Source organism: Stegostoma tigrinum, chromosome 3, assembly GCF_030684315.1.
Source record: "Stegostoma tigrinum isolate sSteTig4 chromosome 3, sSteTig4.hap1, whole genome shotgun sequence".
Taxonomy (NCBI): domain Eukaryota; kingdom Metazoa; phylum Chordata; class Chondrichthyes; order Orectolobiformes; family Stegostomatidae; genus Stegostoma; species Stegostoma tigrinum.
Window position 1 is genome coordinate 31,505,244 of NC_081356.1, and position 19,865 is coordinate 31,525,108.

At 38.9% G+C, this 19,865-nt stretch overlaps 1 protein-coding gene across 2 annotated transcripts in view; it reads left to right on the forward strand.

Annotated features, from left to right (window-relative positions):
• The window catches only part of gng10 (guanine nucleotide binding protein (G protein), gamma 10), a 62,022-nt gene that overhangs the window by 14,585 nt on the left and 27,572 nt on the right, over positions 1 to 19,865 (forward strand). The window contains exons 2-3 of one of the 2 annotated variants that reach the window (XM_048527975.2): positions 979 to 1,110; positions 9,011 to 10,409. In XM_048527975.2, the coding sequence (XP_048383932.1) occupies positions 979 to 1,104 (126 nt within the window). In that variant the 3' untranslated portion in view covers positions 1,105 to 1,110; positions 9,011 to 10,409. Of the gene's footprint in view, positions 1 to 978; positions 1,111 to 9,010; positions 10,410 to 19,865 lie in introns of those variants that run through there. The other variant, XM_059644253.1, reaches the window with a different exon arrangement.

The following is a 19,865-nucleotide window of genomic DNA, read 5'->3' on the forward strand; positions in this document are numbered from 1 at the left end:
CATTTATGTATCCAACTTTACTGTTGTAAAGCATCTCCAGCTGTTTCATAGGAGTGACTATCTAACACAAATTGACACAGAGCCCCAAAACAATCTACTCAGGTAACCGAAAGCTTTGCCGAAGAAGTAGATTTAAAGGAACGTTTTAAAGAAGAAGAGACTTGTAAAGAGGCTAAGGGGTTTGAGGAGTAAATTTCAGAGCTTATGGCCCCAGGTAGCTGTGATCTCACACGCCTATATTAAGTGAGATTTGAACTCAGACCTTCTGTCCCAGAGGCCAGCATACTGCCACTACTCTAGAAGACCCCTGTAAGTAGCTGTTAATTGTTAATTACTAAATTAAGGTCAAGTGTCTCTAGGTCAGGGATTCAAAGGAGAAAGAACTCATTGGATAATGAACTAATGTATTTGCTTCTGTAATGGTGTAATTCTTCTGTTTGCCTATCATGTGAAAAATCCTTGGTTCAAAACCAGATGGAAACCATATCAAAGAAACAAAACTGTGAGGAAAAGTTGCATTTTTCTCAATTGTTGTTGAACATAAAGATGCATTGGCATTGTACATTGAAAGTGCTGTATTTCTGATGAGATATTAGTCTGAGGATCTGTCTGCCAGCTCACATGAATGTAAAAGATCCTGTGGAACTGTGTCAGAGAAGAGATAGGAAGCTATTCTTCGTGTCCTTGTCAATACTTATAAAGAGACACTTATTCACATGGACAGTGGGTAGTAGCATTAGATTGGCAACATCTCACAGTGATTAAATCTAAAACTGCAATTGACTTCTGGTTTCTCACCAGTGGAGCAAGCTGGGAATGTACAAATTGCTGAGGAAGTGAAAACCAGGTTTGAATGGATAGGTGAACAAATTGTAGGAGTTGAATTAATGCCACATAAATTATAATTTATCTGAACTAAACTTTCTCCTCTGCTTTTGTGTGAGAAATGCAATCAGACAAACTTTGTTTTAAATGCAGGTTTCGCAGGCTGCCACCGAACTCCAGCAGTATTGTGTCCAGAATGCCTGTAAAGATGCGCTGTTGGTAGGATTACCTGCGGGAAGCAACCCCTTCAGAGAACCTAGGTCCTGCTCCCTTCTCTAAAACCAGGTATAGCAGGCAGCTGTCAAGCTTAGCAGTCTGTGTTGTATGAAATTGTCTTATTCTGCATGCTTTGAAGGAAAGGTCACCCAGGACCCATAGAACGTTTTTTTTACAAAGGACCATCTCTAACCGTTCCCTCTCCCTGTGAGCAACTAAGAAAAGACATGTAACCAATTAAAGAAAATGTCAGAGGTCCGTAGGACCCCCTCACTGGCAAAAACCTGGAGGCCTTGACCAAGTGGTTAACTATCCAGAATCTTACCTTTCTTCAGCCTTCATCTCTCAATTTTAATAGAAATGCAATCCACATTCCTCATTGCTGCCTCTGCGTCATTCTTCATTGGATCAACCGCAACCCGCAAGTGCTTACTAGAACCAACCTAAGTCACTAGTTTTTCATTTATGCAGCCCTACTACCTCAATCCAACTGTCTAATTGCACATCATCAACAACCTCAATAATTTTGAAGACTTGAGTCAGATGAACCGTACACGCAGACCTTTACAGTGAATTTGAACACAAGGCAAAATGTATGTTTCCATGGCTCAGTGCATTTCAGACAATTTAAAGGTGCTGTTCATGGATTAACATCAGAATCTAGTTTACTTTTACTGTAGCCACTCCTCATTCTATCATTTTCTTTACCGTTCCCAGGACAAATGAACTTTGGACTTGTTGTTAATTTTAGATTTCACACCTTGAATTTAATCTGCATCTTTTCATACATTTGAACATACAAATTAAGAACAAGAGTAGATATTTCAGCCATTTGATGTCAGCTCTGCCATTTGATAATAGAAAGGAAAATTCCACACAGGAACAACCCTCAGAGAAAAGAATTCTCCCCATCACCATCTTAAACTGGAGTCCCTTATTTTCTGGTTCTATTTCTCCTGTACACTTGTTCTGTCTGAGGGAGACAACATCTCAGAATCTACTCCTCAGAATTGTACGGGTTTCAGTATGATCACCTCTCATTCTTCTAAATTGATATAGGCCCAGTCATTCCTCCTAAAATAACCCACGTTCCCCAGAATCAGTAACATGAACTTCTTCTGAACTGCTTCCAATGCTATTCTGTTGTTTTTCAAACTGTACATAATTCAAAATGTGAACAGAAGTTCACGCTTTTCCACATTTAGTCTCTCTGCTAACTTCTTGCACACTTACTTTCCAAACTAAATCCCTTTACAGCTTCTTCATATTCTCCTGACAATTTGCTTTCCTACCTATTTCTGTATTAATAGCAAATTGAGCAACCATAAATATGATTCCTTCTCCTAAGTCATTTATGTTGGTGTAAACGGTTATGTCCCAGCACTGATCCCTTACCCGTTCCACTGGTTACAGCTTGCCAACCTGAATAAGACTAATTTATCTATACTTTCGGCTCCCTATTAGTTATGCAATCATCTTTCCATGATAATATGTTTCTTTGTACACAGTTAGCGCTATCTTTCCTTTGAGATGTTTATGAAACATATTTGTATTTATTTTGAGCACAGTACAATCCTATAATTGTTAAATCAGTTGCAAAGTGCTTTCTAATGCCCAGCCTTTTCTTCTCTTAATTTGTCTGTAACACACTGTCGCAGTCTGGTTTGTTTAATAACTTCCCTTTGTGCGGAATATAAGTGCAAAATGGCCTGTTTCTATGCTGCATATTCCTTATAAAAATGATTTCTCATTATTTTGAGTATATTTAAAGTCATAGTCATATTTAACAGTCTTTTATTCTGAATTCACTGAAGCTTCCCTAATTTTCTGTTATTTTTGTTAATTACTGGTATCTTTCGCTAACTGAAAGGACTAGTGCTAACTGTATAAGCCTAGAGATACCATCTTGTTCAGCGTAAATTGTCACTTTGAAGCCCTTGCATTTCATCATGCACTTCTCTGGAAAGAAAAACTTCAAGGAAATGATGCAGCACCCATGGCTAACTAAGGAAGTTAATGGTACCATCAAACTAATAAAATGTGTATAATTCTGCAAAGATGAGTGACAGGTCAGAAGATTGAAACATAGTACAGCTTATAAAGAGCAGCAAAGAATGTCTAGAAAGTTAATAGTGAATTTGAAATTAATAGTGAAAGTGAAATTAATAGTTAAGGAGTAGGAATGTTAAACAAGAGTAAAAAAGGAATAAGAATTAGGAGTATAAGGGAAAGTTAACTTTGATATATAAAAACAGATTGTAAGCGTTTCCACAACTGTTTTTAAAAGAAGTAGAGTTTGTAAGGTGAGCACTGTTCCTCTAGAGAATCCGGGGAATTAACGCAAAATAAAGGAATGGCAGAAAAATTGAATGGATATTTTGCTTCTGACTTCATTGAAGAGGATAACGGTGTATCCCAGAACTTTGTAGGAAGCTAGGGAAGTGATTGCTTGGTTCCTTGCTGAGATATCTGTATCATTCAATAGGTGAAGTACTCAAAGACTGCAGGGTGGTTAATATGGTGCCATTGTTTCAGAAAAAGCCAGGGTTCTATAGACCAGTGAGCCTGACGTCAGTCGTAGGTAAGTTGTCGGAGCGGTTTCTAAGGGACAGGATTTGCATGTATTTGGAAAGGCAAGGATTGTTTAGGGATAGTCAGCAAGACTTTGTGTTTGGGAACTTGTGTCTCTCTAACTTGATTGAGTTTTTTGAAGAAGTGACTAAGTTGGATGAAAGCAGAGCGGTGGATGTTATCTGTATGCACTCAGCAAGGCGTTTGACAGGAGTTTTGCATGGTAGACTGGTCATCAAGGTTAGATCATATGGAATCCAGGGAGAGCTAGCCATTAGGATACAAAATTGGTTTGAAGGTAGGAGACTGAGAGTGGTGGTGGTGGGTTGTTTTTTGGACTGGAGACCTGTGACCAACAGTGTGCAGCAAGGATCAGTGCTGAGTCCACTGCTTTTACTCATTTATCTAATTGGTCTGGATGTGATTATAGGAGGAATGATTAGTAAGTTTGCAGATTACACCAAAATTGATGGTGTAGTGGACAGTGAGGAAGGTTATCTTAGAGGACAATGGGACCTTAATCAAATGGGCTGATGGGTCGAAGAGTGGCTGATGGTGTTTAATCTAGACAAATGTGGGGTGCTGCATTTTGGAAAGGCAAATCAGGGCAGGACTTATACACTTAATAGCAGGGTCCTGGGGAGTGTTACTGAACAAAGAGACCTTGGGTGCTGGTTCATAGTTCCTGAAGGTGGCATTGCAGATAGACAAGGTAAAGAAGGTGGCGTTTGGAACCCTTGCTTTTATTGTCAGTGCATTAAGTATAGGAGTTAGAATGTCATATTGTGGTTGCACAGGACATTGTTTAGGCCCCTTTTGGAATACTATGTTCAATTCTGGTCTCCCTGCTATAGGAAAGGTGTTATAGAGTTATAGTTATAGAGTAGTTCAGCATAGAAACAGACACTTTGGTCAAACTCCATGCCACCCAACTATCCTAATGTAATCTCACCCTATTTGCTACATCAAAAGTTGCCACACAATGTAAGAGCTCATGGAGATGTGGGCATAACACATTATCATCGAGGATTGGTTGGTGACTAGGAAACTGAGGATGGGCATATAGTTTCATTTGTCAGTTCACAGTCTGTGCCACAGGGAACAGTGGACTATCAGTTATTTATGAACTATGTGAACTTGTTCACTTGAGGAAGAATAGAGAAGTATGATTTAAATGCAGAGAGATTGCAGAACTCTGCAGTGCTGAGGGATCTAGGTATCCTGGAACATGAACAATGTAACATCAGTATGCAGGTACAGCAAGTGGTTAGGTCATGAATGGAATGATGATGTTTATTGCAAGGGGAATGTAATATAAAAGTAGGGATGTTTTGTTAAAGTTGTGGAGAATTTTGGGGCCCCGTCTGGAGCACTGTATACAGTTTTGGTGTCCTTATTTCAGAAAGGATGTAAAATTGTTAGTAGCAGTCCACAAAAGTTCACTAACATTATGCCACAGATGGAGGGGGTATCAAATAACTAAAGGTTGGACATCTATCCATTAAGATGTGATCTGATTGAAACACGAAATCCTGGGGGGACTTGATGATGTGGCTGCTAAAAGAGTATTTCTCATGTAGTCACAGTTTAAAAATAAGGGGTCTCTCATTTAGGATGATGTATATCCTGTGAATCAGAAGTCTTTAGAATGCTGGTGCTCAGAGTCTAGAGAATTGGCATACTTGAGACAGAGGTAAATAGATTCTTGACTAACAAGGGAGTCAAAGGTTGTTGGGAGAAAAGTGGAGTTCAGATAACAATCAGATGAGCCGTGATCTTATCGAATGGCGGAGGGGCTCAAAGGGCTGAATGGACTACTCCTGCTTCCAGTTATGGTCATCATCAGGATAATGTAAAGCTTTACAATCTTTTGGGATTAAGTTTGGAATTGTTTTTCATGATACCAACTTGTCACCTCGTTTTGAAGGAATCAGTTGTTTCCAAAATGATTGGAAACTGTTTGATACAACTCAAATTGAGTCTGGAGCTTAATTGTCTCTGAATAGCTGTTATAATGGCCTGGAGCTTCACTTTACTAATGAGCAGTGTCATCTGCTTTTCCAGCTTAGATGGTGTAAACAAATAGTGTCTGGGCAAGAATGTCCATTGGGCTTTTTGTCATTGAGCAGCTTTTATTTGAGATGCAATCTAATCAACTTTATTTTTAAAACAAAAACTGAGTAGGGTATAATTCTACATCTTGGCCCTGCCACATAAAGAGTTGGCGAGGCATACTTTCTCTCCATGGCGCGTTAATAAGGTGGAGGCAGAATTTCAGCTCCTCACCGGCTAGTGTTCTACCTTAGTAGCTGATCAGATTGTTTGATGCTTCCAGGAAGTGCCACCAAGAGCAGTAGCCGCTTCCGGGAACTATAGCAGTCTGCAAATTTAAGTTCCAGAGCCCAGATGGAGGCAAGAGTGGGGTTCTTCGGGTGTGGACAGGTTGGTGGGAGTGAGGTTGTGGTGAATGATGGGGGTTGTGATAGCAAGGCCATGCAGAGGGGGATCACTGGGAGGAGGGAACAGAGTGAGAGTGGAGGTGGGGTAGAGATGCTTCACAATGCGAAAAAACATCAATGATAGAGCCCGTGAGTTTGTTTCTGACCAAAAACTGCATACAATTGAACTGTGCAGTTCAGAAAGGATTCAGATTAGTTCCATGCAGTCATCAGAATTAACTGTAGGTATTGGATGTGAGTTTGCTCGCTGAGCTGGAAGGTTCGTTTTCAGACATTTCGTCACCATACTAGGTAACATCATCAGTGAGCCTCCGACGAAGCGCTGGTGTTATGTCCCGCTTTCTATTTAACTGGTTAGGTTTCCTTGGGTTGTTGATGTCATTTCCTGCATTGGTGATGTCATTTCCTGTTCTTTTTCTCAGGGGATGGTAGATTGATTTGGAGCCAGTGTGTTTGTTGATGGAGTTCCGGTTGGAATGCCATGCTTCTAGGAATTCTCGTGCATGTCTCTGTTTGGCTTGTCCTAGGATGGATGTGTTGTCCCAATCAAAGTGGTGTCCTTCCTCATCTGTACGTAAGGATACGAGTGATAGTGGGTCATGTCGTTTTGTGGCTAGTTGATGTTCATGTATCCTGGTGGCTAGCTTTCTGCCAGTTTGTCCAATGTAGTGTTTGCCACAGTTCTTGCAAGGTATTTTGTAGATGACGTTCGTTTTGTTTGTTGTCTGTATAGGGTCTTTTAAGTTCATTAGCTGCTGTTTTAGTGTGTTGGTGGGTTTGTGGGCTACCCTGATGCCAAGAGGTCCGAGTAGTCTGGCAGTCATTTCCGAAATATCTTTGATGTAGGGGAGAGTGGTTATGGTTTCTGATCCCGTTTTGTCTGTTTGTTTGGGTTTGTTGCTGAGAAAATCGGCGGACTGTGTTCATAGGGTACCCATTCTTTTTGAATATGCTGTATAGGTGATTTTTCTCTGCTCTGTGTAGTTCCTCTGTGCTGCAGTGTGTGGTGGCTCGTTGGAATAATGTTCTAATGCAGCTTCGTTTGTGGGTGTTGGGATGGTTGCTCCTGTAGTTCAGTATTTGGTCCGTATGTGTTGTTTTCCTGTAGACGCTGGTTTGAAGTTCCCCATTGACTGTTCGCTCTACTGTGACATCTAGGAATGGCAGTTTGCTGTTGTTTTCCTCCTCTTTTGTGAATGTTATGCCAGTAAAGGGTATTACTGATGGTCTTGAAGGTTTCCTCTAATTTGTACTGTAGGTATGTATGTCACTGTATTGTAGGCGGTAAGAATCAGTACACTCTGTATCAAGTTTCTTTTAAAGTCTTTTGCTGAAGATGATCTGATAGTGGGTGAGGAGAGAATTGGAATTGCATTTGAGTGTGGGTGGGCTCAGGCTTTGATTGGACATGGTGGTGATACCCTTCCTCCCATTTTGAAATTGTCTGCTGACACGTGTCCACGAAAATTGGGCAAGTTGGCAAAAGAGAGTTGCAGGATTTGGTACTGAGAGGAGAGAAATTGAAACTCCTTTGAAACGATCTTTTAATTAATCATTCTCAACGGTACTAGAACTTAATAATGAAAAAAAAATTAACTGAGTTATTGTGTTTCAGTTGGTATGTTGTACTCAACCTCCAGTAACTCCTGTTGTTGGGTCAAACAATGTTTTTCTGTAGATTCTCACATCTGTTGTAGATTAGTGAAATTTGGTTACACAGAGGAAACTATTGTAAGGCAGATCCAGCCTGATTCATGTCCTTGGCCTTCTATTTTGGACGACGTTCTTACGAGTCATGGAGCTAATTATGTTGCACTGATGGGAGCTGTTCTCATGAGGAGCCCAGATTGCAGAATCAGGTTACAATAACTTGCAGTTAATTTATGTTTTTAAAATATAAAAATGATCTAAGGTGCACTTGCTAAACTATGTGAAAAGAAAGGGAGATGTAATACTTATTTAACATTTCCTGCGTTTAATCCCTATTTATTTGTGTTAATAGCAGGGGGACAGCTTTGCTTCTGATGGGAGGATAAAATGAACGTTCTATCATAAGTTAGTCATAACAATAACTGCTTTCATTTATTTCGTGTAATCACCGATAACATGGTGAACAAATCCAAGGCCCCCCTCAGGAGCATTGTCAAACATGATTAGACACTAGGCCACATCAGGAGATATTGGGAGAAATCACTAAAAATCTTGGTCAGAGAGGTAGATTTTAAGGAATATCTCAAAAAAGTGGTAGAGACGACCATCTGGATTAGGGAGGAAGCCACAAAGCTGAGGGCCTTTGTGGCCAAAGATGTAACCACCGATGGTGAAATAATTAAAACTGGGGATGTGGCAGAGGCCAGTACTGGAGACACATAGAAGGCCCAAAGACTGGAAGAGGTTAGAGATATTGGGAGATCCCAGGCCATGGATACATTTGAAAAGCAAGCTGAGAATTTTAAAATTGAAAGAAATTATAAATATCAATGAGCATGGAGATTGGGTGACTTACACTTAGAGTTAGACAGCGAGGTTTTGTGTGAAAAAATAATGTTCCAGAGCTTAATAATTGTAGCATGCCTCAAAAAATAATGTTTGTATCCTTCCATCAGTTCTGTAAAATGGTCATTGATGTGAACATGAAGTCTGATTCTTTCACCATGGATGCTGCCAGCGCTGTACGTAGTTTTTATTTCAGATTTGCAGCTTTCATTTTATTTTTTCACCTGCTTTAATTTTTATAGCCCATTTATCTCTGAAATATTGCCAAAAGGATGTTATTTAAAACCCCTATTATTTGAAGCATTACTTTGCACTTTAGAAAGTCTCCATGTTACCTTATGCCTGCAAGTCACTCTCTGTTTCAAAGCTTTTTATCAGTCATCTGTTGTTAGTTATCTCAGAGGACATTTTGTTTAATTTTTATGATCTGTTCCGTCTTGCAGGAAATTGGACACTTTTGGAAGATGTGTGTCTATGAATAATGTTGCCTCTTCATGAAGAACATCTTTCCTGTACTGTTACTTCATTCTTCGCCAAAACGATTTCTGTATTTATTAGTATCTTTATAACAGTTTCCTACTAATCTGGCAATATTCTACCTTTTGTGGAAAATGGATGTTTTTGCATTAGAAACCCAATAGCATTGGGCAGATTGGTGGCAATGAAATGTCTTGTTTTCAACTTGTAATATGCTTACAGTTGGTTGAAGGTCAAGAGGTTGATTATGTGTGAAATTGTTGGGATTTTGATGTAACTAAAAATCATACTACAATTGTGCCCACATTTAACATCTTCATTATTATTTTAGATAAATGAGGTAAACCTACATGGGCAGTTACAGGTTAGTCAGTCCCATAACTGGTGGGTTCTTGGAAGGAAAGTTGTTGCCAGTAGTGCTGATCAGCTTAACTGCATTTTGCTTTGAAGATGGGAGTCCTAGATTAATGATTAGCAGTAAAATAACCCCAATAAATTTGGCATCATCTCACCAGTGCTATAGTAAATATCTGTAATACCAGTGTGTTTAATTTTATTTTTAAAAACCGTTAAGTTTGTTCTAATTAAAGAAAATGAAGCCACATGGTGAGTGTATTGTCCATTGGATAGTGGAGCATTGTTGAGTAGACTTTGTGCATGTTACTGCTTTTTTCACTGCCATTAAAGATAACCAGTCATAGACATAACTTAGGCCTTTACAATGTTAACTTTGTAGGTTATGAGAAAAGAAACAAGTAATTTTCAAAATAACTACTTGAATGTTAATCACCAAGTCATCACAAAAAATTGTGGCCATTCTTTTTGAGTTGCTGTGACATGGCAGGCAATCAGCTGCCATTAATACCTTACCCTTTTCTTTAATTATTAATTGTAACCATTGTAACAGCTATGTAGCATATTTGTATGGTTCCATTAAATTTATTTGAAAGAGAATTTTTATTAAAAAGTATTTCGTGATGCGGTGCTAAACGAATAGCTTGGCGAATCAGTATAGTTTGATCACATAACCGAAGTTCAGCCTGTACCTTTCTTCGATGTGTGTTGCATTGGTACCAATTTCACACAAAATGATCTTCAGCCTCAATCACGTAAAATTGAAAATTTCTGTGTGTCGTGATTTCAATCATTTTAAACCTGCTGTGCATGTGTAAACCTAAAACATTTATTAATTTGTCAGTTTAATGATTAAATGTGTTTATTCCATTCCAGGATAATATAAATTGGAATTGCATCAAAGATTAATGAATTTGATAACAATCTGTTTAAGTATCTGAATTGTGGCGTGTAACAAATGCATGACTTTGGAAGGTTTTTGTTTTTTTATTAAAATAAATAACATTTTAAGTGTGGGTGTATCATGATGGAAATGCTTCAACCATCTGTCTGTATTTTCCTGTCAAAATGTGTTACCTGACTCTTCTCTCCATTCTGATAATTAGTCTATGCCCTCCTTTAAAGCTTATGTAGTTTTCACTTTGTTTAAGCCCTACTTTGTCTTAAGAAAAGTCATTATATTTTGTTTTTGTACCCAAGTTGAAATGAAGACATATTTACATAAGCACATTATATCCAATAAGTTACTGACATAATGTAGAAAATGTAGCAGCCAATCTGTGAGGATCAAGTGTTCTTGTACAGCAATGTCATAATCAGATACTGTATCAAGAGGACATTGAGGAGAACTCCCTTGCTCTTAAAAATAACAACCGCGGATCTTTAAAGTCCACCTAAGACTGGTTCTCCATTTAAATGTCTCACTCAAACAATGGCACCTTCAAAAGAACAGCATGCGCTCAGTACTGCGCTAGAGAATCAGCTGTGTGCTCGTACTCAGGTCTCCGGAGTCAGACGCGAAGCTTCTGACAAACAAAATTTCTTCAATCTGACCAGTATCTAAACAGCTTGAAGGTTTAATTTTCATTGAACAAATCTTGTATTTGCAGAACTGGCAACATGGATTGCCTTAGTTGTTGGGCAAAAACTGGTGTTCCCTGTCCAGAGCTAAAGCTATGGATACCCCTTCAAAAATTCTGCATTTTAGGCTTCCTCAAACAGCATCTCAAGGATGTTAGCTGAAGCAGGTCAGAGGTCTGGGGGAAATTCACGTTCATCATTTTAAAGCCGTGTAACCTGGCTAACTTGTATAAACAACTAAAATACAATTGAAAAGGAAATGATCTTGGTCAAAACATACATAGTCATATCCTTCTACATAGGATATGTACTAGTGAAAAGTTCATAGTCGTAATATATCCTTTTGGTTTTTAAAATTGTAAAATGGTCTCTTACAGTTTGCCACTGTACTCTTGTTAATGCACAACTGAGGTTTTGGGTAACAAAAGTGATTAGTAGTTTGCATTTGATCTTCTAGTCTTCATAGATTCCCTACAGTGTGGAAACAGGTCCTTCGGTCCAACAAGTCCATACTGAACCTCAGAGTATCCCACCAAGACCCAGACCGATCCCCCTATAACCCACACCTCCCTGAGCACTATGGGCAATTTAGCATGGCCAATCCACCTAGCCTGCACATCTTTGGGCTATGGGAGGAAACCGGACCACCCAGAGGAATCCCACGCAGACACTGGGAGAATGTGAAAACTCCACACAGACAGTCACCCGAGGATGGAATCAAACCCGGGTCCCTGGTCCTGTGAGGCTGCAGTGCTAACCACTGAGCCACCATGCTGCCCCATCTTGTGCAGGAATCCTGAGAAAATGACTCCTTATTTTGGGAAAGTTTTTATATGGGACAGAATGTGAAACTTCTGTCGTATCGTCATTGCCTTCTCTTCCCCCTCCTTTGTCCAAAATCTGGCCTAAGCAGGTTACAGCTTCTGGCTCATCCTGTGTTGCTGGTGGGATCAGTGAGATGATTGTTAATATGGCATTAGGCCTCATCCAAGTCGTACATGTGGGTATCTAATTTTTGGTATCTAATAAATGATTGTTCAATTTTTTTTCCATCTAAGTGGCATGTGTGAAAACATGGAATGCAAAGTATGTCACAGAAAAAGGGTTAGAAAAGTTACATGATATCCAGGAATGTTTATCTTATTCTTACTGTCACAAGATGCTACATGTCAAAGACAGAAAAAAGTGACAGTCAAGTCATTATGTCTGAGCTGTATGGTCTCTGGGATGTGGAATTGATTTAGTGGCTAATAATGGAAGATAGCTAATTAAAGGTACACATTGTGGAAGTTTTAAACAGGAACAACTTGTCTGGAAGGTGTATTAGATCCACCAGCATCTGAAAAAAGAAATGATGGGCTAACTTTGGTTGCACACATTTTGTCAAAATTGAAAATGTTACATATTTTTACTTTTCATTTCTAACAAAGACCTGTGGTATTGTAAAATTAGTCTTTTTTCCAGATGCATCTATGTATTGCAGAATTACCTGTTTTGGTCTTTGTATTAAGTCACTCCCTCTTGACACAATTTGCAAAATCACACTTTTATGTTAAGTATCAGACTGACGTTCATTTTTAGTGCTTAGTTGTGTAGCAGCACCTGGGCACAATGCAGAGGGAAAAATGCTAGATGCTCAAATGCTCATTGGAGGCTGCTCAATTGTCCTGACCTCTAAATGCATGTAAGTAGAATAGTGTGATACATAAACCTCACTGCCTTCCTGCTGCATCCAGGCAATGCTTTAGGTCTAACTGTTCAGTGGTTAAAATCTCCTTTGGTATATTAAGGATGCAAGGGGAAGCTAAGGCAAAAAAAACCTAATATGTCTAAAGTGGGCATGTTGAGTTTCAACATAAGATTTTTAATATTGAACTGTGAAAAATATCAAATTCTGTTGCAATTGACAAATGTGAATTCATCAAATTATGTTTAAAAAGAACAAGACAGTAGTGTGTCATATGCTGTCAGGAGGTTTTAATTTTACACTCCTAACCAGCACACTCTTCCTTATATGAGTCATGCTACACATCTGCATTGATAACAGCAAACAAAAGAAACCGTCTGATCGTGCATAGGCATGACAAATATTGTTCAGTCTGGTCTACATGCAAGGATGATATTTGCATTTCATTCAGTTACTATTTTCCTAATTACACATTACTGTTTCTCACATACTGCTCTTGTACAACCTTGGTATTTTTAAATCCTTCTTCTGTGAAACACACTAATTTCTTAGTGCAAAAACATTTTTCTGTAGTTGTTTACACTAAACCTTATCCATCCTTCCATCGTCATTCATTAACATCTTCATTTAATCTAGACAGTCAACTTGCCTTTCTAAATCCCGAACCAGTTTCAATAGCTGTATGGAGTGCTAATGAAATAATACACCTATATCAGAGGTAAAGGTAACATATCACAAATCCTATTTCTCATTTTAACTCTTAAAATGCTGCAAGCCATTTTTATGTGCAGATGTTGCTCCTTTTGGGAGAGTGTGCAGTATATTTTAAGAGGTGGCCACCCTCTCTGTAGCTTTCATTGTACTGATGGGGAGTGAAAATAAGGTTAGCAGCTCAGCATGCATTACTCTTACTGAGTATATTACACGGTAGCCATTTTGCATGCTGCAAGATCAGAAAACTGAAATGACTGCCTTATTTATTTCTTAGGTGATGTGAGGAAGAAATTTGTCTCGGATTCCAGGATAACTCCTTGCTGCTTTCCAAATAGTACAAATACTGTTATTGTATACCTGAGCCACTAAATCAAGAAGCCAGAAACTGTTCATCTGATGGATTGCTTAACCAGTGCCATACCCCTCAAGCCTACTGTATATGAATTCAGAAGCAGAATGTGGTGGATATCGAGCTATATCATATTGTTGTCCAGACATGCATCAACAAGTCCAGTTACTGGGCATCTAAGCTGTGCGTTTGGCCTTGAATCTGCAAATATTTTATCCAGAGACAAATAATAAGTGTGAAAGGGTTTATTGTTTGTAAAGTTGTCGATGCATTCAATGGCCAAAGACATTAGTAACAGGACAAAAAAAAACTTGCCTCCCTCTGTTTGGTTTTGGGGTGGTCCACTGAAGTAGTAAGGTAAAATGCAGGAACAATTTGCCAAGCAGTACTGTTTGAATAGGATATCCTGTAAAGCTAAGATGGTGTTTACAACATATCTCATGCCTTGGTTTCTTTTGGTTAGCCCATCATTACGACAGTCAGAGTCTAGAAGCAAGCAATGATTTTTGATCACAACCTGCCCAACATTCCTAGAACCATATATTCATTGCCGCTTTTTCTTCTACTACACAGTCTCAATATTTCAATGTTATATAGCCAATCAATGGTATTGAATCTAACATAAATGACTTTCTCTCAGATGTAATGGTGGGTGATTTTTTTTAACTTTCTAAACATAGACTGAACTGCCATAATGGATGGGAGAAATTTGTGAAGTGTGTACAAGAAAATATTCTTATTCAATATGTGAATGTATCTACTAGAAAAACAGCAAAACTTGACCTTTTGTTGGCAAATAAGGCAGGGAAAGTGACGGAGGTGTCAATAGGGGAGTGCTTTGGGCTAAGTGATCATAATTGTATTAGTTTTAAAATAATAATGAAAAAGGTTAGACCTGATCTAAGAGTTAAAGTTCTAAATTGGAGTAAGGACAATTTTGACAGTATATCGAGATTGCAAAAGTTGACTGGGGGAGGCTGTCCGCAAGTAAAGAGATGCTTGGAAATTGGGACGCCTTCAAAAGTGAGATAAGAGTTCAGAGACTGTATGTTCCTGTCAGTGCAAAGAACAAGGCTGGTAGGTGTAGGGAATGCTGGATGACTAGGAAAGTGGAGGTTCTGGACAAGAAACAGGCATAGATAGCTGAGATTGAGTGAATCCCTCAAAGAGTATAAGGGCAGTAGGAGTATAGTTAAGAGGGAAATTGGGGGGCAAAATAGGGACATGAGATAGATTTGCATGTCGGCTTAAGAATTCATAGACATTCTACAAATACATTAAGAGCAAATGAGTAATTAGGGAGAGAATATGGCCCCTTAAAGATCAATGAGGATGTCTATGTGTGGAACCACAGAAGTTGGGTGAGACACTAAATGAGTATTTTGCATCAGCATTACTATGCAGAAGGACATGGAAGCTAGGGTGTCAGTATTACAGAAGACGAGGTGCAGGAGGTCTTAAAATATGAAGGTAGATAATTGCCCAGGATCTGATCATGTGCATCTTAGAACTTTGTGGGAAGCTAGGGAAAAGACTGCTGGGACCCTTGCCGCGATGTTTGTATCATCAATAGCCATCAATAGGTGCCAGAAGACTGGAGGGTGCCTAATGTGGTGCCATCATCTAAAACAGGTGATAATGAAAAGGCAGGAAAGTACAGACTGGTGAACCTGATGGCAGTGGTGGTTTAGTTTTTGGAGGGAGTTGTGAGGGAGAGGATTTACATGCATTTGGAAAGGCAAGGACTGGTTAGAAGTAGTCAACATGGCTTTGTGTGTGGGAAGTCATGTCTCACTAATTTGATTTCAGTCTTTTTGAAGAGTTGACAAAGAAGATTGAAGACAGAGTTGTAGACATTGTCTGTATGAACTTCAACAAGGTTCCATGTGTTAGACTGGTTAGCAAGGTTAGATCACTTAGAACTCATGGGGAACTAGTCAATTGGATAGAAAATTGGTTTGAAAGTCAAAGACAGTGGATAGTGGTAGAGGGTTATTTTTTGGATTGGAGGCCTGTGATCAGTGGTGTGCCACAAGGATCAATGCTATGTCCACTATTTTTTGTCATTGTATGTAAATGATTTGAATGTGAATGTACAGGGTACAATCAGTAAGTTTGCAGATGACACCAAAATTGGTGGTGTAATGAACAGTGAAGACCTGTATCTCGGCGAGAAAAGCCAAAGGTCTTCGTCCTAGGCTAGGGGAGTCCAAAGGTAGGGGGCATAGGTGAGAGGGGGAAAATTTCAAAGGGACATGAAGGGCACCTTTTTCACAGAGAGAGAGGTATTCCTATGAAATGAACAGGTAGGGGAAGTGGTGGAGGCAGGTACAATTAAAACATTTAAAAGGAATCTGAATGTATAGGAAGGGTTTCGAAGGATATGGGCCAAATGCTGGCAAATGGGACTAGATCAGTTTTGGATATGTTTCGCATGGATGAGTTGGACCAAAGGATCTGTTTCTGTGCTGTATAACATTATGAATGACAGAGCATTACAATCCTAATATAAAAACGCTGGAAGCATCTAGCAGGTTCAGCATCATCTGTGAACAGAAATAGTTTAGATTACTGTTTGAGTTTGATACCATTTGTAAGGATTCTGATGAATTGTCATCAATCTGAAATCTCAACCTTTCTGTGTAAATGCTGCCTGATCTGTTGAGCGTTTACTGCATTATATATAAAGCTTTACAACTTTGACAGTATTTACAATTTTTCAAGTAAAAACTACATCCCTAATTCCTAAGCAAAAACTAAATGCATTCTAAATAATGACAAATAAGTTGATGTTGAGTTGGGTGTGTAGTTTTGTGATCTGAACAAATCAGGGGCATTGTTTGAAAATTACAAAAACCACTTTGATTGATACTCTAAACCACATCTTTAACTTTACAGGATGTCCTAGTTAAATGGAAACTGAGTAATAAGGAAAGTTGCTTTGAATTAAATTTTCTTTCAATATTTGAATGCTGAAAGAAAACTACATTGGGATGAGCTTTGCAGGAAAAGTGTACCTATTCAATGGATAAGGAACAAATAGCAGCAATCATTCATAAATGTTATTATTCCTTGTGACCATTACTGCAGATTTCAATTGCATGATTTCAAAATGGCAAAGCAGAAATCTCTGACCAATACCAGGAATATCAGTGATAATTACTATAAAAGAATTCAGCATTCATATGAACAACAATCTAATATTTTAATGAGTAATACACAAGGAATACATTGAGTTGGTTGGATCTATTATAACTTCACACAGTATAACTATTAAGGAAAAACAGAATTTTGAAGAAAAACTGAACAATTCTCAAATTGTTTTAAGAGAATATGAGGCGGGTCTGCCCATCAATTCTTCCAGGAACCCTTTCATAGGCTAGTCTTTGTTTCTTTGCTTCTGGTAAAATTCTGTATCTTGGCTCTAATAATTGAAAAAAGCAAGGTCATGAAAAGATGCTGGGGCTCTGAAATCATGCTTAAGCCATTTGTTTAAAGATATATCTACCTCTTTAATTGAGATGCTATTCTAATGAAATTTTAGAAGAACTAATACTGCTATTAAAATAATAAAAGGCAATATAGTATAGCAGAAGATCTGAGCATCTTTTAAGAGGTTGCCTTTCTAAGTAACGCATTGCAAAGTACACCAATGAATGCATGTGCACAGATATGCAATTTTATAATGCATTATTGCCTAACAAATAATTTCATTCAGTTTTGCATCAAATTGGCAACTTCCAACAGAACAGTAAATATAAGCCCTAGGCCCAACACTGTATATTATGAACTAGAAAATTTGAGAGGCTGGCTTACATCCAAGCCTGTATCCGTTCCTAGGCTTGAAGATTGGCAAAGATCTTATGCAGTGAAACTTTGTCACTCTTAATTCCACATTTTTGTCATCTCATGTGAATACTAAAAAAAACTCAGAAATTGCTTTTCTTTTGAGCGTGATATTGGCCATGTTGATAATTAAATAAGCAATCAGGAGAACTGTATGTTTGAGTTGCAAGTGAATCACATCAGCTATTTCTAATGGCTAAATGGGACACATTCTATTTGTTATACTGCTCCCTCTGCTGCCCATATGGTGGGCGAGGTGTAAACAAAGTTTGTTCAATAATGGCTGCTGAGAGCTGGGCGTGTTTCAATTTGTACAGTGCAATACACAATAGGCAGAATTTTTAAAAATTCACTCATGGTACGTGGTTGTAGACTTGCTCACCAAGCCAGTGGGTTTGATTGCAAACATTTCGCCACCACGAATCCGGTGAAGCATCGGTGTTCTGTCCCATTTGTTATTTATATGCCTCGGTTTGCTGGGGTGGTTGGTATTACTTCCCGTTTTGTTTCTCAGTGGTTGGTACACAGGGTCTTATTCAATGTGTTTGTTGATGGAGTTCTGGTTGGAATAGCAGGCCTCCAGGAATTCCTTAGCATGTCTCTGTTTGGCTTGTGCGATTATGAATGTGCTGTCCCAGTCAAGTTCGTATTCCTCATTGTCTGTGTATAGTGATACAAGTGAGAACTGGTCGTCTCTTAGTGGCTAGTTGGTGTTCATGTATCCGTATAGTCAGTTTTCTTCTGGTTTGGCCTATAGTGTCTCTCACAGTCCTTGCATGATATTTTGTATATTAAACCTGTTTTGCTGGCATTGGGTATGGGATCCTTTATGTTCGTCAGTAGCTGTCATAGGGTGATTGTTAGTTTGTGGCTACTTTTGATACCCAGTAGTCTGAGTAGTCTTGTGGTCATCTCTGAAATGTCCTTGACGTATAGTGGGGTGATTAGTGAGTCTGATCGTGATATGTCTTTCTGTTGTGGTCTGTCTCAGAAATAACGGTGAATTGTGCTTTTCGGGTATCCATTTCTTTTGAAGACCCTGTATAAGAGTTCCTGTTCTGTTTTGCATAGTTCTGGGTTGCTGCAATGTGTTGTGTCTTGTCTTGACACTATATATAGTGTCCTGATGCAGCTCCATTTGTGGGTGTTGGGGTGGTTGCTAGTGTAATTGAGTATTTAGCCCATATGTGTGTTCTTTCTATATACACCAGCCTGGAGTTCCTGTTGCTTTTGCATTCTACCATTATGTCAAGGTACCCTTGACATAATGGTAGAATGGATCCCCATTGCAGAATTGCAATGCAGAAGCAGGAATACAAAGGTTAGAACGGACGGCGCTCCCCACTATAGAATCCAAACTTTAGGTCCAATATGTAGATGACACTTTTGTATTATTAAACACACAAAGTGAGAAGAAACACATTAGCACATAAATAACATCCTTACTGGAATAAAATTCATGAAAGAAGAAGAGAACAACAACTGACTACCCTTCCTGGACATAATGATAGAATGCAAAAACAACAGGGAAGTCCAGACTAGCAAATATAGAAAGACCACATAAACGAACCAAAAATACTCAATTACACTAGCAACACCCACAAACGAAGCTGCATTAGAACACCTGCAGCAACCTGGAACTATGCAAAGAACAGGAACACTTATACAGATATTTCAAAAGAAATGGATACCCGAAAAGCACAATCCGTTGTTATCTCCAAGACAGACCACAACAGGAAGACCCAACACAAGCAGAATCACTAATCACCCTACTATACATCAAGGACGTTTCAGAGATGACCACAACACTACTCAGAACCCTCGCTATCAGTGTCGCCCACAAACTAACAAACACCCAATGACAGCTACTGACGAACATAAAGGATCCCATACCCAAAACTAGCAAAACTGGGGTAATATACAAAATACCATGCAAGGACTGTGAGAAAACACTACATAGGCTAAACCAGGAGAAAAGTGACTATACGGATACATGAACACCAACTAGCCACCAAGAGACATAACCAATTCTCACTGGTATCACTACACACGGACAACAAGGGACATGAATTTGACTGGGACACACATCGATAATCGCACAAGTCAAATAGACACACACAAGGGAATTCCTGGAGGCCTGCTAGTCCAACTGGAATTTCATCAACAAAAACATTGAATTAGACTCTGTGTACAAACAACTGAAAAACAGAACCAGAAGTAATACCAATCACCCCAGCAAACAGAGGCATATATAATACAAGCGGGACAGAACACTGATGCTTCACTGGAG